The sequence below is a fragment of the Lacerta agilis genome, chromosome 4 (genome assembly GCF_009819535.1).
Source record: "Lacerta agilis isolate rLacAgi1 chromosome 4, rLacAgi1.pri, whole genome shotgun sequence".
NCBI classification, from domain to species: Eukaryota; Metazoa; Chordata; class Lepidosauria; order Squamata; family Lacertidae; genus Lacerta; species Lacerta agilis.
In genome coordinates this window covers 68,722,856-68,746,808 of record NC_046315.1, presented here as the reverse complement: position 1 = coordinate 68,746,808, position 23,953 = coordinate 68,722,856, and the positions used below count along the sequence as shown (strand labels likewise).

Below are 23,953 nucleotides of genomic sequence, written 5' to 3'. Positions count from 1 at the left end.
AAACAGATAAACCACTTTTCAAAATAAATCTCTCTGTAATAAGAATGCCATTGCGGAGTCCTTACTGGAGGATTTGTATGAAGTTAAAGAGTGGGAATAAAAACAGAGGCAGGTTGCACAACAGCATGGCCGTGGCACGAGACCAAGAAGGGAGTGACACAGAGAAGAGAAAAGTGGTGCTTTTAAAGAATGGCACAGGTTTGAGTCAAGTACCACCAATGTATGCAAGTACTGTGGAATATTTAGGCTCAGCATTCTTTAGCGTTCTCTCATGAGGCAGCTAAGGATTGGACGAGGGAGGGGTTTTTTGTTGTTGGTTAGTTTCCATGTTATACCCATATATGCTACTTTTCCTTGTTATTGGCTTGTTTTCTTAAAAGCAGCAACCCCCTCAGTGTCTCTCCATCCCTGCTTTGCTCAAACCTTAATTGAGAAGGAGCAGCTAAAATGATACAGGAAACCTCTGTTCTCACTGTCTTTGCTTGTGTTGTCTGTACTAAGAACAATGTTCCATTGCAAGAGGATTCTTTTTGCTAGCCCACTTTATATGAATGGGTATCACTTTCTTCATTGTCACACCAACAGAATGGGAAGGTCCCACAGCATGGCTGCAGCCATGGTTTCCACATAATGTTTCCAAGAGAGAGCTGCTGTGGGACCGGAGTGATGGTCTTGCGATGCTCCTCCACAGCTCTGTCTGTGTGCTTTAGGACTGTGTGGAACAAGGGCTCCGTGTCCGGTGAAAGAGGCATGGCCTCTGATGGGTCTCTTGAGAGATCAAACAGCAGAGGAGGATCATGATGTGTTACACCTTCTCCAGAACATGGGCATAACCCTTTTTCATAACAGGCTCCTGCACCTTTGGGGTTGAATATCGGTGTCGTGTAATGAACTTTCCATACTGGACCACCTGGAAGGGAAAACAAAGCAAAAACACCATGATACAATAACCGCGAAAATGATGGAACATGGAGTTTTCTGGAGATTCGGTTTAAATATAAAAATTCAAATAGATTTTGTTGGTTTGTTCAATGTACAAGGGGAGTCGAGAAAAGTAAGGAGGAAGGGGGTGGGGGAAAGGAGGTGAGAGTGAAATTGAGGGTGCGAAGGGGATTGCAAAAATAAAAGGAGGGAGTAGGAGGCATGGGAATGTGGGTGAAAATGAAACCAGGGACATCAAAGTGTATGCAGAATAGGAGGGCATGTTGGCTTCATAGAGTACTTGAGGTGAAAAGGGTGCTTAGTAGTTGCAAGTTCCCATCATCAAATGCATCAACTAAGATGATTTCATCTCATTATGTGGACTCCACAAACATGGATGCCATAATAAAAATCCTTATAAAATTATATTTGGCCTGGATAATTTTCTTTACAAGTTTCTAAATGAGCCACTAATGGGCAATATGATTATTTTAATTACCGGTAACTGTAACTGCAACTTGAGACTACCGTAAAAAAGAAGTATACAGCATTCTATAATTTGATATGCATTAGAATAGTTTTCACAGCTTTCTGCACCCTTCCTGTATTTTACTGTGAACATCCCTGTTTCATAGTGGGAAAGGACAAGTCCTAAAGTGACCACTTGTGCTCTTCCTAAGTAGAGTTCCTTGCTAACCGTTGCTGCAGAGAGGGAACTGCTCTTGCCAATACAACCAGCAGTCTCTCACCCATATTTGCTTTTTTGTAATTCTTTACTTTCTGGTTTTGTAAATAGAGAAATCCTGCTTTTTTCCTTTATTTTTGTAACTTTGTTCATTATCAAATAAACATTTTATATTCTTGATTTCTATATCTGTCTTTCATTATATTAATTTGTTTGGGAATTGTATGTAGCAGCTGTAGATGTTATTGTCAATGTGACTTGCAAGAGCTGGTTCTTTATTGGGAGAAATTTACAAGGTGCAGTTTTTTAAGGGAAAAGCATTTGAGTGCTCTGGAAATCCTGTTAATGAATGAGTGTGTGTGTGTGTGTGTGTGTGTGTGTGTGTGTGGTATGGACTAGAGATGTGAAGACAGGAGAAGAATTGGAATACCCTCCCACCCATTTTTCTTCAATTTTTTCATTCCACCTCCTCTGCCTTAACATCACATTTCAGTATAAAGCTCCCTTTGCTGTTTTAATCACACATTCACTTGCACCAGAGTGAGGGCTATACAAATGTTGCAAAAGATGTAATACACTGTGGATATGATCAATGACAGCCAGACAAGAGAAGGAAAGGTGGTAGCCTTTCTAAAATATATTTTGGGTGCCCTAGGCACTTTAATATGAACAAGGTAAAGTGATGAAATGATGTGGTTTTTTTGGGGGGGGGGAATTTAAACCCAAAGACTTTCTCTCAAAAAACAAAGAATTAGACTGAAAGGATGCTGTTGTCTCATCTAAGGAACAGCATGCAACTAAGTAACTGCTCAAATATCCTCCCAGCATCCCTCTTCCCTTGCACTTTTCTTCACTATACCAGGAAAAACAAACTTTGGCTTGCCATCATGGTTTGTTCAACAAACCATCGGGGCCAGTTTGCGCATAATGGAAACCTAAATGCTGCTTGGTTTGCTCCTGCAGGACCAGCATGCTAGTTCATTGTAAACTATAGCTTATTTTAAACCAAAGTTCAATGCAGTGGTGGGGAACTCCTAGTCCATGGGCCTAATTAGAATAATCAGGCCTGGCAGACACCCTCATTTGGCCCATGCCATACTGTCTTATCAGACGTCAGTCATGGCACCAAACTCAAAAGAAGAGGAAATGTACTCATACGTGAACTGATTCTTCGCAGCTGTGGGCTGAATTCTTTTTTTAAATTCATGCCAGGGCTGCAAAGGAAGAATTGGGAGTACAGTCTGAAGCAGCCCATGGAGAGCTGTCTACTTCTCATTTAATGCTAAATGCAAAGTAGCTTAATGACCATGGATCGAATAAGCTTGTAATTCATCTCTGGATTATCTCCTTCAACACTTAGATGGATTGCTGTAGGAAAGAAGCCCTTTAACATGGCGCAGTATCCAGGCTGTAAATTTCAAAAGAGCTCAGCTCAGTAGGGGTCTGCATAATCTCGCCTTCACACTGGGAAGCTGGTAGTTTATTTTAGGTGCCTAGCAATTCAATCAACATAACAGCTAAAATGGCATAGATAGGACCAAGCTCCTTTAGCTCCATCGCTCTCAATGAAAATTAACCCGGTTAAATCCAAGTACTCCGCTTTAGCAGTGTGGAAGATTGGTCTGTTTGTAAGGTTAGAGCTGATGCTTGTAGGTGTAACTGAGTTCATAGTTAGGTGCACTGAACTCCCATTCCAATGGGGTTTAACTATGATTATAATATGAGCATGATTTAAAAATGTGACCACTTCTTTCTGGATTGAGAGGAACATGCAGAATTCACGATGATGGGCAGAATTATTTCCGCTACAAATGTAAGATGCTGCCTTATACCAAATCAGATGGATGGTCCATCTAGTTCAGTTTTTGTCTGATAAGCCGTGGTTTTGTGTGATTATCTTCAAGATAACTCATGGTTCTTTAAGCAAACCATGACTTTGAACTAGGCCAGTAAGAAGGAAGTTCTATAAAAGTCATCAAAGTGTTTATTACCAAAGAAGAGCTCTTGTGTACAATTTATTTGTTTAAATAAGTGCATCTTCATTATCACTTCATTATTATTATTATTATTTTGGGGGGAGATCTATCGGGATCATGCAATCGAAAAGGATCAACCAGGAATGCCCCACGATCGACCGGTGGATCACGGTCAACCAGTTGGACATCACTGTTCTAGTGTGTTGAAAAGGAGCTCAGAATTTGGTGACAAAGGACTGGTTTCAGAAGGATCATGTGAGGTCAAAAAGCAAGGGAGGATTGTGGTGAGTTACTCGCTTTCCAGAACATGGACACAGTCTTCTTCCATAACAAGCACCAGCCCCCTCTGGGTGAAAATTTGGAGTCACATAATGGGCCTTCCAGAGAGCGCCACCTTAGAGAAAAGAAACTAAAGATATTCAGTTTCTAGTTGATGAATATGTGGTCCTTCTCCAAACACTTTTTGAAATTCTCATTGGAATGGATGTCAAATTAGTTCACGATAGTTAAACTACTTGGTTCTTCCAACAGAAGATTTTCCAGGACAAGGTCTTTGGAGCTGCTTCAGAAACCTTTACCCTCGTACAGCTCTGTCAAAAATGATGAATTGCTAGCTGCCATGGAAGAAAGCTTCTCCACAGGATAGATATGGAATTCTGTTTTTCCGCTCCACAAAACTGTTAGCTCTAAAAATAAAACTGTTAGCCCTGGTGAGCAGCTATCAGGAAGAGGGAGCCTACCTCATAGAAAAAATCTCTTCTCTGATATTAAAGATAGATATTTAAAAAGCAATCTGTTTATACTGTTTAATTGTATCGAGTTTAAGAATGGAAAATAAGAAAGCCCACTGATTCCAGGAGAGGGTCTTTAAAACAGTGGTCTGCAAGCTTCTCTCGGGTGGTCTGTAGTGTGTCTGTGGATGTGTGGTTGCATTAAGGACTCAAACTGATTTTTAACTGTTGCTTTCCTTTTTATTTCTTATCTTTTATGCCTTTTATTGTATTACAATTTGATTTCTGTGGCATTCAAACTGCAGTGCAATAAATTACAATATGTAAGAAATAAATATATATATATATATATTTTAAAAATCACACAGCACCTGGCTCTGTGCATCACAGTTGCTACAACAGACAGAAAAAATGATTAACTGGTTCATAAAGAACAATTTTCAAGTGGTCTGTGGTAGAAAAGGTTTGGGAACCACTGTGCTAGGGTCACTTCAGCCCATGTATGCATACAAGGAATTCTGCCAGCAAGTGGTCACGTAAAAATAATAATCAAGAAGGATCTTTTGGACATACCTACCTAGCCTTACTTAACCAATGTGTCCCAAGTTTATGATATGAAAAGACAGAAATGATTCACAGCCTCAAGGAGCAGCAGAAATACATGAAAGACTATGTATATATATATGAATATATTTTCTAATGGTCTGATTAGAATATTTTTTTAAAAAAAAATCAGTGACTTGAAAAAAGAATAATAAAGATTAAGGGTGACATTCAACTAAGCATTCAATTACACTTTTGCACTTGTGTAAAAGAATTTCCACCCTTTTTTCTCCCCCCCCCCCCGCACACCACATCATTCTTAAATCCTTTTGAGCACTGGGGGAACAAATGCCTAATTTGCACAGCTTCATTCTATGCAAGTTAAACAATGGTATATATACTTTTGATTAAGCAAGGATTTTGCAAAAACAGGTGGACATTAGGATCAGATCTGTCAACTGCTAGATCCACGTGTACAACATCTAGGAGCTGCCAAATGGTCTGATCCTGCAATGTTTCCCAGGCTATCTGCTTATGTCTCAAAGCACAGTTGTAACTTCTATTTAATACATTTGTACGCTAAAGCCATTCTGAAAACGCTGTGTGTTTTTGCATATGGAGGTCATAATACCTGCAGCTGAATCATTTTCAAAATCTAGCAGCATAAGCACTTTGCAATTCTGTTGCTGTGAAGATAGCTACTTTTCAGAAAAATAAGCATTGGAAAAGGAAAGACTAAAATGCATGTTTGTAGAAAGAAAGCTTGACTATCTTTGCCCTCTAGTGGAATATATTATAATACACATAGTCACTCTTCAGTTATATTCCAACAAACAAACCACCGGTAACTACCGTATTTTTCGCGCCATAGGACGCACCGGACCATAGGGCGCACCTCATTTTTAGAGGAGGAAACAAGGGGAAAAAATATTTTTCTGGTTTTCTTCCTCTAAAAGACCTGTTTTTTTGAGGACCAGCTAAAGGTTTTGCAGCTTTTTTGCAAAGGGTAAAGCCCTGGTTTTTTTGAGGATCAGCTAAATGTTTTGCAGCTGTTTTTGCAAAGGGAAAAGCCCTTGGTTTTTTTTGAGGATCAGCTAAATGTTTTGTAGCTTTTTTTGCAAAGGGGGAAAAGCAAAGAGGAAAAGCCACATTTTTATGGGGTTCAACTCACATTCCTGAAAAATCTTAAGGAAAGGGAGCAGTTTCTACTGTTTCCAGACAGATAATCTAATCAGCCAGTCACATGTCGCTGGGGAAACAAACAACCTCCCTCTGCAGCACATTCAACAAAGGAGGGCAGGGCTGAAAGGGAGCTGGGACTCTTATCTCTCTCCCGATCTCTTGCTGATCAGCTGCTGAGCGGGGTCCTTTCAACACCCCCTTTTCTCTTTGTAAAATAAAAGCCACAATCTGCTTTTGGCCCCTGGGCAATTTAGCTCCAGGGACCACCATTCGCTCCATAAGATGCACAGGTATTTCCCCTTACTTTTTAGGAGGAAAAAAGTGTGTCTTATGGAGCAAAAAATGCGGTAACTGGTTTCTGCCTAGGACGGTGGACGCTGAATGATGCACACTTCCAGATTAATGCAAGAAGAAGAAGGAGAAGGAGAAGAAGAAGATGACTATTTCTTTATCTGTTTTGTATTACTCTAGTTTGGTAAAAAGATTAAGCTTGGCAATATTGATTTCTTCGTTTTGTTGAATCCCAGAGCTGTACTGCAGAAAGAAACCCGTCAAAGTTTTCAAACCCAGCTCCTTCAAAACAGAGAAGATCCACCAGGCACAATATTGTTGTATTCATGTCATCAGTGCTCAACCCTTACTGTAAGCAAGAGCAATCCCACCCTGTTCAATGGAGCTTCCTTCAGATAAGTGTGCATATCTTAAAACAAAATCGAAAATTCTTTCTAGTAGCACCTTAGAGACCAACTGAGTTTGTTCTTGGTATGAGCTTTCGTGTGCATGCACACTTCTTCAGATACACGTGCATATCTTATTCACCAGCCTGCAGACGAATAATATTGGCAAGTAATGTTGTTGGTACCCCATGGCCAACTGTGGCTGACTCAACATGTCGCCTGACTCGACTTTTGAGAAAGACTTCAGGAGAGAGACATTGTGACCCCCCCCCCAGACAGTCAGTTCACAGAGAATGGATATACACAGATACATAACGTCTCACACATTATTTTGTGTACATTGTGGTTAGTGCGTGAAAATGCTCAGTGCTCCAACACAGGTTAGCGAGTGTGTGAGCTTGCTATTGGCAACTCACAGGTAGAATCCATTCCAGCTTTTGAGATTTCCCCAAGCATTTCCAAAATGCTTTCAATCTCAACCTAGCAGTCATAATAGACGGAAATGGATACTCAATCCAGAAATGGATAATAGCCTATCCAGTACCAAATCCTCATGTTTCTAATAGTGAAATCCATACAGCACAACCTATAGCTTTGAGTGAGGTTGTGTGGCATAGCTGTCAAGTTTCGGATTTGAAAATAAGGGATCAATGGTCTCACCTATCCCGGGGACAGTCACATGTCAGTGGTGGGCGGAGCCAGAAGCAAAAGTGGGCGGAGCAGCAATGTAAACTCCAAGCGGGCTCAGGCTCAGAGCGGAGCAAATAGGAGGGCAGCCAGCAAAGAGGAGGGCAGCCATGTGCTCCGCGCAATGGAGCCCCATCGTCTTCTTGTCTGATCCCATCAAAACAGGACAGGAAGCAGCTCCGCCCAGGCTCCGCCCGCCAGCTAACCTTATTGGCCGGCTGAGGGGCTCGACGGCAACTGATAGGGGCTGATGCAGGGGGAGAAATATACTCCCCTGTAAGCACGGGAAATGGCTCCCACTTGCTTTGAGGGCTGAGGCTTTTCTCTCCAAGTAGGCGAGGTCTTCCCACCCAGTCCCTGGCCAGCAGGGGAGGAGCTGCTTCCATTAAAAATGGGAAATTTAAGGTAAATAGAAAATAAGGGAGAGCAGCGGGAAACTGCTTAAAATAAGGGAGAATCCCGGGGAAAACGGGATACTTGACAGCACTGTTGTGTGGACATTTAAAGCACATTTAAAGTGCATGGATTGCCCCCAAAGAATCTTGGGAACTGTAATTTACCCTTCACAGAGCAAAAATCTCCAGCACCTTAATAAACTACAGTTCCCAGGATGCACTTTAAATGTATGGTGCGCACACAGTCTGAGAAGCAAGCAAGTTGGTGTCAAGATGCCACGCTGAATTGTTCAGACTGAGCTAAGCATTTTATTTCAGTGACCCATATACCTGCTATACAGATAATATTTTCTACTCACTCTCTCTCTGGTACCAGCGCACCGCATGCAAGTACGACCCACAGTAGTGAAACATGAATTCATGCTCTGAGTGCTGCACTTCTCCCTGTAGCAAAGCTATCTGGTTCCTTCCATCAATCACCCTAGGAAAAGTAACAATACATTTAGTAAAGTAGTACAGTATAGGCCGATTACTGATTCCTTAAATACAGCTCAGGGCAAAATGTGCCAGGATAGAAGGAAGGGGGCAAAGAAAGAGGATATAGGATTTTCAGGATCCTCTCTGTGCCGCCATATTTCCCGTAAGAGTCCTTATTCTCCGTTAGGAGTTGAGCTAGTCTTGGCACTTTTCCGTTTAATTAAATGAACAGTTTTCAGTTGGGCAAATGTATCAGGTAATACTCATCACCAGATGAGCCAGCTTCCACTCACTTAAGACGCCTTCCTCTTGTCTTGCCCCTTCTCCTACCAACTGCAGCTTTCTATCTATCCCCCATAATCCAATCTGGATGGTTGGTGGACCCACTGGAGTAGAGGTGGCGAGCTTCTGAGGTAGTCAGGCAAGCAGAAGTCCATTGTGCAATTCATCAGGCATAACTATGTCAACCATGTGTCCCAAATTCTTACCCAGGGCCAGATTTAGGTTTGATGAGGCCCTAAGCTACTGAAGGTAATGGGGCCACTTATATGTCCAGCTGTCCTTTGCCAACAACATTTCACACACACACACACACACACACACACACACAGAGAGAGAGAGAGAGAGAGAGAGAGAGAGACTCTATATTTCTATATATAGGCACCCTATATATAGAAATGAGCAAACCAGTGATATTTTAGAGAGCAGGCTAGCAGGCGGAGCCCATTACTTACATCATAGAAGAAGAAGAAGAAGAGTTTGGATTTGATATCCCGCTTTTCACTACCCAAAGGAGTCTCAAAGTGGCTAACATTCTCCTTTCCCTTCCTCCCCCACAACAAACACTCTGTGAGGTGAGTGGGGCTGAGAGACTTCAAAGAAGTGTGACTAGCCCAAGGTCACCCAGCAGCTGCATGTGGAGGAGCGGAGACACGAACCCGGTTCCCCAGATTACAAGTCTACCGCTCTTAACCACTACACCACACCATAGGAGCCTACACAACACAAAACACTGTTGCTGTATTTGGTTTTTTATCTTATATTTTGGAAATGTACATCCAGTTTTTTTCCCCTTTAAATTTTTTTAGGGCCCCCAAGAGAGTGGGGCCTAGCCACTCTGGGTGGCGTCCAACAAATTTAAACACAATACGACATCAAACATCAAAAACATCCCTGAACATGGCTGCCTTCAGATGTCTTCTAAATGTCAGGTAGTTGTTTATTTCCTTGACATCTGATGGGAGGGAGTTCCACAGGGCAGGCGTGACTACTGAGAAGGCCACCTGCCTTCTATTTAAATATGTGGTCTTGTAATAGAAGAAAGATCAATTTACATTTGATTTTACAAAGTCTGGTATAGCTCAGTTGGTAGAGCATAAGATTCTTAATTTGGGGTCATGGGTTTGAGCCCATTTGAAATGGAGAAAAGGAGGGGGGAAATCCTCAAAATATTAAATGCTGTTGGGAAAATAAAAAAGCACATTGACGTGGAGATGTGGAATAACATTCCAGCATTGCAGGGTGTTGGACTAGATGATCGTTTCAACTCTGCAATTCTATGATTTGACAAGCTTTTGCCCTTATATGGAGAAATCAATTTGAATTTAACAGGCCAGCATATTTTTTTTAAATGCAATCTTTACAAAACACCTGTAGATGAAATCAGTTAAGATGTTTCCGGATTAAAACATGTCAGAAAGCCAAGCAAATGGATGATTCTATGGATTACACATATTTTTGCAAATTTTAATGGCTAAAATCCCAATCGTCTTGATCTACTTTCAGACCAGTATTCTGTACCTGTCTTGTGGAATCGATGCCCCAGCTAAGTGAGCCACTGTTGGGAAAATATCCATAAGACTTATTGGTTCATCAATAACACTGCCAGCGGGGACTATCCCTGGCCAGCGAACTATTCCAGGCACACGGATTCCTCCTTCCCAGCCTCCCATACCTTTTCCACCTGCCAAAGAAGAAGAAATAGAAGAGAAAGATAATTACAATGTCATAGTTCAGTGTGGAGATTGTCAGAGTGGAGGTCAGCTGATAATTGCATTTTAAAAAACCTAGAGCCCAGCATGAATAATGAAAGAACACACATATTGATAAAGAGGATGCACAGGCTCTTGACATATATAAGTACATATATATAACTGCCCAAGCTTTAAGACTGATTTCCAAGGCACTGTTTTGTGATCCACCCATGAAAGCAGGAAGCTTGGTGAATATCAGGGATCTTCCATATCTGTGATAGTCAAGATGAATTCATAGGTCCCCCACTCTTTGGCCATTTAAGAAATCTTAAAGACTTGGGGGATGGCGATGCAGGTGGTTTTATGGATGTTCTATTTAAGAACTGTTTTAAGCCACTGATGCTATTATTTTTTTAACCACTATTTTAAATTTTTTAATGTTAATGTTATGTCATAATGATTTGTTGCAACCCACTTTGGGAGCCAGTGAACGTGCCTTTGTAGTAGCATTACCATATTTTTCACTCCATAGGGCGCACCTCGTTTTTAGAGGAGGAAACCCAGAAAAAAATTTTTTTTCTGGTTTTCCTCCTCTAAAAGCCCTGTTTTTTTGAGGATCAGCTAAAAGTTTTGCAGCATTTTTTGCAAAGGGGGAAAAGCAAAGAGCCCCATTTTTATGGGGTTCAACTCACATTTCTGTAGCTTCTAAAGGAAAGGGAGCCGTTTCTACAGTTTCCAGGCAGATAATCTAATCAGCCAGTCACATGTCGCTGGGGAAACAAACAACCTCCCTCTGCAGCACATTCAACAATGGAGGGCGGGGCTGAAGGGCAGCCGGGACTCTTATCTCTCTCCCGATCTCTTGCTGATCAGCTGCTGAGCGGGTTCCTTTCAACACCCCCTTTTCTCTTTGTAAAATAAAAAGCATGATCCTCTTTTGGCCCCTGGGCAATTCAGCTCCAAGGACCACCACTTGCTCCATAAGACGCACAGATATTTCCCCTTACTTTTTAGGAGGAAAAAAGTGCGTCTTATGGAGCGAAAAATACGGTATATGTTTGTGATTCAGAAGCCCAGTTTGCCCTCTCAAAGCCTTGTTCTGTATGCATGGAAGTTTCCAGACACACAGGCACATTGCAGTAATCCATATAAGAGGCTATAAGGGCATGGAGAATTGAAGCAAAGCTGCCTTACCTTTGTATATACCATTCCAGCCACCTAGCTGGGTAACACCCTGTCTAGCCTCCAAAAAGCCGCCGTGGTCAGAAGTAAAGTAAGTAAAAGTGTTGTTCCTCAAGCCCACTTTGTCAACAGCAGCAAGAATTTTTCCTGCAGAGTTAGATGAACCACAAGAGTTAATTTTAAGCCAAATACTTGGGTCCAGGATACCTCAAGGACCGCAAAATCCTTTATATCCCTGCCTGATCACAGAGGTCTTTTGGGATTCAGTGTTAGATGCAAGGCTCATATCCCTCAGAAGAAATGCACTTAACATTGTGGGACTAGTTTTATGGTGCTCCCTTCCATCTGAGGTCAGGCAGGCCCCCTCTGTGTTGCACTTCTGGCATCTAATGAAGATTTTTAAAAAAATAATAATTCCAGATGGTATTTCAATTGGTGATTTGATTTCATAGTTTTAACTGGTTTTTATTTTTTTGCATTGTATCTTTGTAAACTGCTTTTAGATACTATGGTAGTTAAGCAGCATATAAGTTGTTTCAATAAAATATAAATAAATAAGCTTGTAAAATCGATATAGAGAGGATTATCTGTCATTTCCAGATGTTGAAATGACATTGCCACAGTATCCTAATGCAGTTTCAGGAAGTGTTTCAGGCAACTGATGACAGGGAAGGCGAGTTATCGGATTTATGAATCTCTGTTCTCCAGTGGTAAGCTGAACACTGAAGTCAGTTGAAAGACAACGAGGAAGTTACAAATTCAGGAAGAAGAAGAAGAAGAAGAAGAAGAAGAAGAAGAAGAAGAAGAAGAAGAAGAAGAAGAAGAAGAAGAAGGCTACTACTTTGGTCCTTAGACAAATATCAATAATCACAAGTGCTACTCACCCACCATCCAATCCATTTCCTCTACATTGTCTCCATATAAACCATGCCTGCTTTTTCCATGAAAACTCTTTGTGCTGAAACAGGGTGTGTGGACATGTAACAAAGAAACAAAGAGGAGGAACGGTCCTTGTTTGTTTCTGGAGGGGGAGGGATAAAATGTTTAAGAATGTTGTTTTAAAACAACAACAAAATCATCCATTAGCTACGTGGAATTCATAGCTGAGCAAAGATATGAACAGATACAGACACAGAGATCTTACCATACACACTAATGAGATTATTGAAATATTACAAAAGGAGTAGGTTTTAGCCCATTCAGCCGGTCATTACAATCATTACCATGCTTCATGGTCATTATTATTATAAGCAGTGCCTGCCAGATTGAAATGCGGTGAGGCAAGGACCTTCCGCTGCTGAGTTTCCTATTGACTGCCACCCTAAAACTCTGAGCAACTGCATTTGGCAAAGCTTATGAGTTTCAGACTTAAAGCATGAGAATTCCTGATCCTAAATTTGTTGTGTTGGCTGTACCACATGCTTACATTTACACACATACCCAGGCATACACATTTGCACTTCAGCACATGTAAACATCAATGAAACTGTAAGAGCCTCTTCAGATACCCAATAGGTAAGAACTTTGTAATCAATCTCTATTTTCTAGGAGTGTTGCAGCTCCACTGCTTTTTCTCTTGTGGATTTTATTGTTTTCCTTCTTTAGACTAGGAGTATGTATGTAATAAGATATTGGTTTGAATGCACCTGTGATGCTATATTTGTGCTGCACCATATTAGTCAACCTTATTATTAATTTTCTTTGCAATTTTATCATGCATAGATGCTTCTCTTAAGTGTCCAGAAAAACTTATGATGTGGTGGGAAGAAACTGTTTAAAGACATTTTCTGTAACAAAGTGCTCAGTCTGGTTCCTGCCAAACTTCCCACCTTTCATAAGCATCTTTTAGGGTCATGCATGAAGTACACACAAGCTCCTACACGTATAACAATGGGAGCTATAGTCCAACACCTTGAGGGCACATTGACAATCCTTCCACAATAACAGAGTGTTTATTTTATTTACACTGAAGATCAAAATAGATTATGATGATATTCAACTACTTTATATGAAAGAGTCACAAATTAGTGAAGAACTTTGGGTAGAACTTTATTTTTGCAGATAAAGTCACTCAGATTTGGGAGGGGGTAGACTCCACCGTGGGAGTAGGGCCAGGGCAGGAGAATGCTAGAGTCCTGTCTAGTCAAGTTGTGTGGGATCAATTCCAATCTGTTACCTCCAAGAATGTGGACAGGCTGCTTGGACGAGTGAAACCAACCACCTGTCTCCTTGATCATTGCCCATCCTGGCTTATAAAAGATAGCCAGGAAGAGCTGGGTGATGGGCTTCACGGGGTGGTGAATGCTTCTCTCTGTGAGGGAGCCTTCCCAGACCAGCTGAAAGAGGCAGTTATCAAACTGCTTCTTAAAAAACCATCTTTAGATGTGGCCAATATGGCCAACTATTGCCCAGTCTCAAATCTTCCATTCTTGGACAAGGTGATTGAGTGAGTGGTTGCTGAACAACTCCAGGCATGCCTGGAAGAAGCAGACCATTTGGATCCCCTCCAGTTGGGATCAGGCCTCATCATGGGACTGAAACTGCCTTGGTCGCATTGGTTGATGATCTCTGGCAGGCCAGGGACAAAGGTGAGAGCTGTTTCCGAGTTCTGCTGAATATCTCAGCGGCTTTTGATACCATCAACAATAACATCCTTCTGGACTATCTAGAGCACGGGTGTCAAACACAAGGCCCGGGGGCCTAATCCGGCCCGCCAGACCTCGTCATGTGGCCCGCGCGCGCCTCCCTCCCTCCCAGCACCCGCCCGCCTACACTGGGGAGGGAGGGCGCGCACGCTCACTGCACGCACGCAAACACACATGCACAGGCGCGCGCACACAGAGCAACCTCCTTCCCCTTCCCCCTGATCACGTGCCCCACTGCTGCCGGGACGGTCACCAGCACCACCCCCTCCCTGCATCTACACACACACACACACACAGCCGCGCAGCTGGCCTCTCTTGTTCCATCCGCAGCCGGCACAGGCGCTTCCCCTCCGGGAGCCTCGTGGAGAAAGAGGCGCTGCGGCAGGGAGGAAGAGAGAAGTAGCAGCCGGCACCGATCTCCTCCTCCTGTTTTGCCACCGGCGGAGGATCCTTCTCCTTCCTGCTCCTCTTTTTTTTTACAAATCATATTTATTGTGGTTTCCAATAAAACAATATCATATGAAACATTCCAAATTACATTCCAAATTATTTCTCCAATTATAAAACAAAAAGAAAGGTTCCAAATTGTCCAGATTATTACTTTAAGTTTTGTTTACGGCTTCCCATGCTTCAAATTCCAGAGGCTCTGTTATCATAACTATTGCTTTGCTTTCTCTTCCAATATTTTCGCAGCCGCTGACATATCCAACAAGTAAGATAAGTCCAAACAAACAGTATCGCTGTGTGATTTTAAGTCTGTACTCCACATTCCTTCTTTCGCCCTTGCTGGTTGAAGTCCAAAAGTCACATTTGGACGGTCGCCATCTTGTTCTTTATTATATTTCATATATTTTTCCACTTTTAAAAGTCCCGATCTGCACCAGCTTTTAAATCTTCGGAGGGTTAGCCATCTCACTTATAAATCATCACGTAAAAAGAAAAGGAATGCGGCAATGTCCTCCTTGATCTCACTTTGCAGTCCGGGCATAATTCCAACTGCGTCATTTCTGGGCAGTCAACCAAATTCTTCCAATTAAAGTCCGTCAATGTCCAAGGGATTCATCTTTTGCCAAAAATTACAGATAAGAACGCTCTTCCCTCTTCCAAACGTTAACAAAACATTCCACTCAAAGGGGATAGCGTCTCTCTTTCATAATTTACACATTTATTTATAGATTAATAGTTCGTATATTCTCCTCCATATTCAATTTTTCAGTCCTTCAAGTCTCACTTGTTATATAAACGTTGGGTCTTCTGGGGGGGGGGTATTTGCCCAATATAAAATCATACAATCACATAGTCCAGGGCTCCTCCCCCCCTTCTGTCCCGTTTCACATACCGATACAGTCGTAAATTCTCATCCTCTTCTTTTCAAACAGTGGCTGGATTCTTTAGCAAAATACTTTCTCCTCTTTCGTTTGAAACATACCCAAGGCTACTCACTAATTTATATTTCTTAGCATTGGGAATCCCGGACGGACAGGCCGGTCGCAGGAGTGCCGAACCAATCCGGGGGGGCTTTCTGCCCAGGCTCCCCTGCTCTTTTTCCCAAAAGGGTCAGAGCAGGTTTTGGAGCACCGCGGGCAAGCTGTCCTTCCCACATTCCTGGGAAGCTTGGGAGGCTGCATACTCCCAAAACAGCCTCAAAATTTCCCCTGGAGGTCGGGAGCAGATGGAATTCTGACCATACCAGTCCGTACCGGAAACGGAAGCCTCTCCTTCCTGCTCCTCTTTCCTGCCGCCACCACCACCGCCTGGAGGTAGCTTTTCTCCTTGGCGTTGCCGGCTGGCTCTCCTCCCTTTCCCCGCGCGCCCTTGCGCCGCTCCCTTGGGGAGCCGCAGGGCTCCCCGCTGAGCTGGGAGAAGACACAGCGCCATGCGGAGCATGTGCGCAAACACGGCATCCTCCAGTTCCTGCACATCTACCGGGAGGTGGGCGAGAGGCACAAGGACGTGCTCAAGTGGGGCGACGAGGTGAGTGAGGGCCGGGGAGATGGAGCTGAAGACCGGATGGATCCAAGAAGCTGCCTTCCTTCCTTTCCTCTCCTCTCCTCTTCTTCCTTCTTTCTTTTTTTCCCTCTCTCTTCTTTCTTTCGTCCACCCACCATGGCGCGCTTTTGCTGCTGCTGCTTCAACTTCAACACAATAACCTTGGGAGGTAGACCGCTGGCGGCCCTGCCCTCGCCCAACACCACTGCATGGTGCACATGTTCATAGCTGTCAACTTTTCCCTTTTCTTGCGAGGAATCCTATTCGGAATAAGGGAATTTCCCTTTAAAAAAGGGAAAAGTTGACAGCTATGCATGTTGCATGGGGAGCGAGTTTACTGGGCGTCAATGGGGTCTGCCCTGAGGAAAAAGTTTGGGGTTGTTATGGTTGTTATTGTTATTTGTTAAATTTGTTTGCTGCCCTTGGATCTCAGGATAGTTCACGACATGAAAAAGCACAACATACATAATAAAGCAAACAAATAAGACACACACACACACATGTGGGTTCCCTTGCACCCCCAATTCTGCTGGTTCACACTCAACCGAGACCATTTTTTGCAGTGTGAAACCTGTGTTACCTTGGAAAGCCACAAGCACATCCGATTTAAAGCTTGTGTCTCACATTCGGTTTCAGAAGTGGTTTAAAAGGCTTGTATAGCATCACTTATGAAAATGCCCTTCAGCTTCCCTCCTGCATGTAACAGATTGCTTTGTGCCTGGGTCTTCTCACATGGTGACTATTCAGTAGGCATGGTGCTTGTTTACTAATTAATGGGTTTGTGTATGCTAGTCCCATCAGAAAGGCCATGATTTACACCAGTGCCACCGTGCTCTCCTTTCACCCCGAGTTAAAATGATTGAAGTAGTGCACGGAGTGGACACATAGTCCTACAGATAAAACTGGCCCTTTGAGGGTGACCAAACTGCTGATGCGGCCCCCGATGTTTGACACCCCTGATCTAGAGGGTTTGGAAGCTGGGGGCACTGATATACAGTGGTTCTGCTCCTTCCTCCTGGGCCGTGTTCAGAAAGTGGTGGGGGAGATGAGTGTTCAGACCCCTGGGCTCTCATTTGTGGGGTGCCTCAGGGTTCTGTCCTCTCCCCCATGCTTCTTAACACCTACATGCAGCTGCTGGGAAAGATCAGAGGGTTTCGGCTGGGTTTCATCAGTATGCGGATGATACCCAGCTCTACTTCTCTTTCAAATCAGAACCAGTGAAGGTGGTGAAGGTCCTGTGTGAGTGTCTGGAGGCAGTTGGAGGATGGATGGCAGTTCTCCAGACTTCTGAGCCAATTTTGGGGGGCATCTAAGAGATGGAGGGCAGGGGGAATCCTGTTGCACAAGTAGAGAGAAATCCTTCCAGAGGATTTCGGTTGATGAAGTTTCTTAGGTGAATCCAACCCATTGTGTTTACAAGTTGCACACTTCTCTCTTATACGCTTAATGTTATGAATGTCTGAGCCCAATCAAACACAAAGGAAAAGTCACATTCCACACAGTTTTCTTTACAGTTGGACCTTGGCTGAGATGTACCAATACCTCAGCAAGGTAGCCAGATCCTAAATCAGAGCTTTGCAAACTGTGTGTCATGATACGTTAGTGTGTCGGCTGCAGTGTGCAGGTGTGTCGTACGAACATTCCCCACGCTTCTCTTGGGGCTGGAAAGGGGTTAGTTTAACCTCTGGTTTGCTAGTAAAACTGAATTACTGTATCACAAAATGATGCATAAAAAGTTTGGAAAGCTCTGTCCTAAAAGTTTGTATCAATGCAACATCATCTGAAAAACATGCCACTGAGCAATGCAGTGATTTGACATACTAGTAAAGGTAGTCTTAGCTTCATCCTAAGCCCTGACAACAAAAGTTTCAAAATCAGTCCACTCCTCCCAAAATCTGAAAAGCAGTTAAATCATTTTAATGGGTTACCGTTTAATAAATGAGATCGACTCTTTCAATATCCTGGAGGCAGCATTTTCCAGCTTTATTGGTTGCTGAGTAATGGTGCGATCTCTCAACATGATGCAGTTCCAGTACCTTACAAATCCATAATTGGCAAACCAGGAGATGAAAAATAGGACACCACATGAAGCAGTGAAGGCAATTATTTTCCATTTCACATAGAACAAACCGGTAGTTTGTCCCAGCACAAGAGTGAACACCAAAAGAGCTGCCATCTGGGTGTAAAACCAATACGTAGCTTGCAGTTGGACGTTTATCTCAGGATCCTTGTTAGCCTGGCATTCATTCACAAGTGTGAAAGGTGTGCCATAGAAGTAATCAAAGCCATGGTTTAAAGGGTGGTGGCAGTGGTCATTGTGGGATTCACAGTTCATGCCTTGGTGCCATTTTCCTGAAAAGATACACAATGATAGCTGAAGAAACCGTGAATCCTGTAAATTACCAATAACCAACTTAATACACATCATATTTATATTGGAAAAATACAGGCAAACCCTGCCCCCCCAAAATAGCTTGCCCCTTGATTCTGCCTGCTCACCCTCTAATTTATTTTATGTTTTTATTTATACTTTTAAAGTTTTTACATTTCATTAATTTTACAATCAATTTGACATTTCAAAATTTGACTTCCTTCTCCCTCTTTCTGTGGTTCCTTAAATTTATTTTTCAATATCTTCTGCATAGCCAAATTCATTTAACTTGCTCATTTAATTATCTACTGTAAATATATACTCTTATAAAACTGCAATTTATCTGTAAATATTCAATAAAACATTTCCATTCTTTTATAAACAGTTGTTTATCATGATTTCTTATTCTTCTGGTAAGTTTCGCCATTGCTGCATATTCCATAAGTTTTTTGTATCCATTCTTCCTTTACTGGGACTCCTGCTTCTTTCCACTTTGGGGCATTCTTGCTGCTGTAGTAGCATACATAAATAAATTTCTATATGGTTTAGGTAGTTCTGTCCCAGTAATTTCTTTTGCTTGCCCTCTAATTTAACCTCATCAGCTGGAGAACCCAAGGAGGCAGTGACAACCATGAAATTTTGGATCAAACTGAAGCTCAGCTGTGTCAGTGAAAAATGGAAGGAATATGTCAATGTGATACTGTACCTATAAGGCCCGTGGTGTAGCCCTGTTGCTGCAATAACTTAGCAAATGTTGTTTCATTAGCAGGGAGTCCTCCAGAAGCACCAGCCCATGTGATGACACGGGTCCCATGTATGGACACCATACCTAACATGTAAAAGGAATTGGGGGGAGGAGCCTTAGTATGAGTTGCAGCTGCTAACACATTGATTTCGCCAGGCTGTGGTTAATAAACCCTTCAGGATGTCAGGCAGGGTTCCCTCCCAGCCCAACCAGGAGATGATGGGGATTGAACTGGGAAACTTCTGCTTGCAACACAGTTGCGCTACCACTGGGTACAGGCTTGTGCCTGTGTGAAAAGACTCCTAGAGTCCTCTGCAGCAGGACAGCTGGCCAGGAGGTGTGACTGACAGTATCTTGTCATGCTCGGTCCAGCTATGCAAAAAATACATTGTAGACCCCCTGAAAGAGGTATGTGTATGTGTGTGCATATGTTCCCCCCTCCCCTCAATCTGCATCGGGGCTGGTTACCACTTAGGGTAATCTTCTGTGCACCCAAACACCAGCCAACCATTTAAAGAGAGTGCCAAACCTGATCTGATGGGGTATCTGCCAGTCAGAAAAGATGCTCTGCTTGGGGTACAAAGCGAAGCTGCAGCAATCTGCTGAGTAAGCTTCACTCCTTCCCTTGCTAGCTGGTCAATATTAGGAGTCCTAATATGTAGAACAAAGAGATACTTTAGTTTGGGAATACTGTATTGTCCCCTGTCATTTGCAGAAACCTTTTCGTGAAGCCTTTCTTTGGTTGCAGCTCCATCTTGAGGGCTACAGAGGCAACAAAGGGTTTATTTAGAAATTGTATAAAACACTAAAAAAAATTCTCAAGGCTATAGAGATGAAATATGGCTAAATTGCATAACCCAAATCATCAGACTCTAGTAATGCAGTGACACTGTACAAAAATGTGATTTACACTGTGATGGTTAATTGCATAAGGAGCCATTGGGGTGAATAGGAGATGCCCCCAAAAGCAAAAGGTGTGCCTGGGGAGGAATGGGATGAGTGGTGCGATTTTGTGGGTGGGGTTGAGTGCATGATCTCAAGTCACAAAATGAAACTTACCTGAGCGTATCATTACCAAAACATCCCAAATCACCATAGCCAAGGTCATCCGCCATTATCAACAAAATGTTGGGTCTTGACACGGCCGCGTCACACATTTGGGGAAATAAGGAGGAAACTAGCAAAATAGCTAGACTGCATCTACATAAACAACCACCAAAACATCTGGATCAGAATTTTCTAAGGTTGAAATATCTATGATTGTGGTGGGGGAGAGAGATAATATTTAGTGGAAGGGTTGTAGGAGCTCAATGACAGAGCAAATAGTTTCTGTGCTAATGGTTCCAGGTTCGGGTCACATCCACATCATACATGCAAAGTACATGGCTTCTCCCAAAGAACTCTGGGAAGGCAGTTCCTGGCATCTCCAGCTGGTGCTAAGAAAGACTCCTGTCTGATACCCTTAAGAACTGCTGACTGTAAAAGAAAACACACAAAAAGCGAAGAGTGCCACACCACCTTTTCACTGAAAGTCCTGCCTTTTGAGATGAATGGGTATAAACTTTATATTGCTTGATATGAGTTTGGATAGGAATGTTTATGCCCTTGTGAAGTAGAGAAAATAGATACTGTGGGACATGTCTTACTGCGTTGTTCCTTCTACCGTGAAATCCACCGCCATTTTATTAATTCACTTTTACAAGGTATACCAGGAAGATCTGAAGGGTTTTATATCGATTATCTTTTGCCTGACCAGTTTCCCAAGATCGCTGCCAAGGTAGCTAGATTTTGTGCAGCAGCAATAGCTCGTCGGCACAGGATCTTGTCTTAATTTTAGAATTATTAACACCTTACCTTGGTTTTTTAAAAAACCATTTTAATATAATTATTTTATATTTTCCCTTGCTTTTTAATATCTTACATTGTTTTAAACTTCACATGTAATAGTATACTTAATGGATAGTATTTTATTGTGGTTTGCTTTCTTCTTATCTTCTGTACTGGTCATTGACCAAAATAAATAAAGTCTTGATATGAGAGAGAGACAAAGAGAGAGAGAGAGATCTTGCTTCAGGGTTTCTTGTACATGACCTGAATGTCCCTGACCTAAAGGAACAGGTTTTGAGTTCCTCCGACTTATGGCATGGGTATGTGATGGTTTGTTTTAGAGTTAAAGCCATGCTCTTTACCTCTGATACTAAGGAATGGGTTTTTAGTCGTTATCATGAGGTAAAGCCCCTTCAGACCCTGTAGTAGGTGATCATAATTAAATTTTCCCTGTGTGTTTAGTTATAGCTGCTGACTTTCCTTATAGTTATTTCCATACCCCTGCCCACTACCCAAACAGTAGGAACAAGGGATAGACATGACCCACCATATTCAGGCCCCATTATGGTGCTGAGGGGTCCGTTTTGCTCAGGTATACAAGGCATACCATTCCCCACTCACCACCCCACCTAAACCAATAAATAAATGCATTACAACTTCACTAAGAAATATACTTTATAGCACATTGTGTGTGCACATGCTTGTCCCCATTTTAGCTACCCCCAATTTCTGTGATGTGTCAATTTTCCACCACCATAAATTTCTTCTGCGAATCAAACGACAGACATCTCTAGAATAAATCTGGCATGTACAGCACAATGAACTTTAACAAAAAAAGTTGCAACCACGAACTCCAAAACCACAATGAATTACGCATACTATTGCTCTGAAGCCGGGGTTGTCTGGGGAGTAACACTGACACATTTAAAAAGTACCGTATTTTTCTGTGTATAAGACTAGGATTCCCCCCCTAAAAAATAATGTCCAAAATTTGGGGGCGTCTTATACATGGATAGATGTCCCCCCATTTTCTTAAATCAGAGTCCCCCAAAATAGGGGATGTCTTATACATGGGGGCATCTTATAGACAGAAAAATACGGCACTCAACACAAGTAGTGTTTCCGCTGTGTTATTTACTGATTTGCATGTTTAAAGAGAGGGATTTTTAGAGCTGTTGCAGCTTTATTTATGTATTCAAGTCCATACAATCCCACCCCCCCTCAGACGCAACAAAACTTACTTGAATAGGGCTTCAATGGGACACAGTACTGAAGAAATCTCAGAAGTTAACCACCTGCTACATTCCGTTGGCGTTTCAAAAATATTGCTCTGTCTTGGTCAGATAAATTCCCTGCAAACTGTAGTTACTTCCACATTCACCACCAATCAACCGGACATCAGGGAACAGAGAGATTATTTTTATTCTATCTGGGTTTGCCTGCACAGAGTGCACAGTCACAATGGGAAATATGCTGTTTAGCCATTGCTACAAGTACCAGAAAACAATGGAAAAACTAATTGGCAAGAACCAGCATTAGTTGCTATTTAAAATACATAAAGAGAATGATTCCTCTTCCAAAAAGGAATGCTTTCCACTTACCTGGAGAGCCTAATCTTCAATTTGCGATGTATCCCCAGTCCTCTAGGCATTTGGAGGTGATATAGCAAGAATCACCGTCTGGCTTTGTCTCCTTTTTTGACAGCTCACAAGGCTGTGTCTTCCAACCATCTGCTTCCTTAATAGCTTGCCAAGTAAATCGGTGGATTGTGAAACAAGATGGCTATTGCAAATTGACACGAACCCTTGAACAGCTACGGACAAAGTCCACTCTTGGAAAGCAATCACTGTTATGCTTTTCAACTACTCTAGCGGCCTTTATAGCAGCTTCTGTTGCGCCCAGTCACTCAGAGAAAAACCTTCACCGTGCCAACAGGAAGTTTTGTTCCTGAAGCAAGCAAGATTTTGTTACTGTATATTTTATTTCCTCTCTTGTTTTTGCTCACGATCCCAAATTTCCAGACAGCTGAGAAATCTATCTATCTATCTATCTATCTATCTATCTATCTATCTATCTATCTGCTTCACATAAGTTTAGTGCTGGTTTGCATTTGTCATTCTGCCATTGTAATACTGCTCTCATGTGCACAGTGGGGGCCAGTAATAGAGTGGCAGATTTGAGAGTGGGATACCCTTTTCTCCCCCCCCCCCTTTTCATTAAATTTAATGCAGACACCAAAAGAAAAAAATACCAATAAAGTACAAATAGAGAAATATATATTTTTTCACAGTTCACACGACTTTCTAAGCAGTGCTCTTTTTTTATTTAAAAGGTGCTGGTACTCACCACGAAGTTGTTGCAGTAAGTGCCAATATTTGGCGGGGGGGGGGGGAGGTGCCAGTACTACATATCCTTGAGTACCCCCAGAAAAAAAGCACTGATTCTAAGAAAGGTGCAATCACTAAAGGAAAAATAGGGATGCCTATGGCAACCTACAAAGGATTTTGGGGGTCTCATGGGCTTTAGGAGGTCAGTATCCAATGTGAAATGGGCATAGGTCTATACAAGCTCTTGCTAATGCAATTAGTTGTTAATATCCCGCAGGGCTCTCTTTTCTGGATTTGCCATAATACACCCAGTCAGTTACTCTTCTGAGATGGGTAGAGAATATTTCCAAATTTTAAATATCACATTTCTTTCTCTTGCACCTTTATTTGATGCATTTCTAGGTCACCTTCCAATTCAAGAAATTCAGAAGAAGGCATAAACAGCTGCCTAACTGGGGGGAAAGTTTCACCCATTATATGTCTCCGTGTTGAGGGTGCTGTTAAAGAAACAGGAGCAGCAACCCAACTTCTCCTATAAAGAGTAACTGTGGAGTTCTGCAAGGATATGTGAACTTGTGATTGCCTGTAAAAATCAATCATGTAAACCATATGGAAAGAAT

At 42.4% G+C, this 23,953-nt stretch overlaps 1 protein-coding gene across 1 annotated transcript; it reads right to left on the bottom strand.

Moving 5' to 3' along the window:
• Positions 1-527: 527 nt before the first annotated feature.
• On the bottom strand, positions 528-22,970 carry LOC117045905 (arylsulfatase D-like). Its single transcript, XM_033147462.1, has 10 exons — positions 22,608-22,970; positions 20,239-20,379; positions 19,709-19,830; positions 19,141-19,263; positions 17,992-18,415; positions 12,314-12,450; positions 11,442-11,576; positions 10,075-10,237; positions 8,157-8,278; positions 528-910 (listed from the first exon to the last, which is right to left on the bottom strand). Exons 1-10 carry the CDS (start codon positions 22,655-22,657, stop codon positions 534-536), a joined length of 1,794 nt encoding a protein of 597 aa, XP_033003353.1. The 5' UTR covers positions 22,658-22,970; the 3' UTR covers positions 528-533.
• Between the last annotated feature and the right edge of the window lie 983 nt (positions 22,971-23,953).

Bases quoted from the DNA above. Each gene is read 5' to 3' on its own strand.
- LOC117045905 (XM_033147462.1), bottom strand. From the start codon at position 22,657: ATGCCTAGAGGACTGGGGATACATCGCAAATTGAAGATTAGGCTCTCC. The intron at 18,416-19,140 runs GTACAGTATCAC...GTATCTTTTCAG, and splicing joins CTACACCACGGGCCTTATAG to GAAAATGGCACCAAGGCATG. The intron at 11,577-12,313 runs GTGAGTAGCACT...CTAACTCTGCAG, and splicing joins GGAAATGGATTGGATGGTGG to GAAAAATTCTTGCTGCTGTT.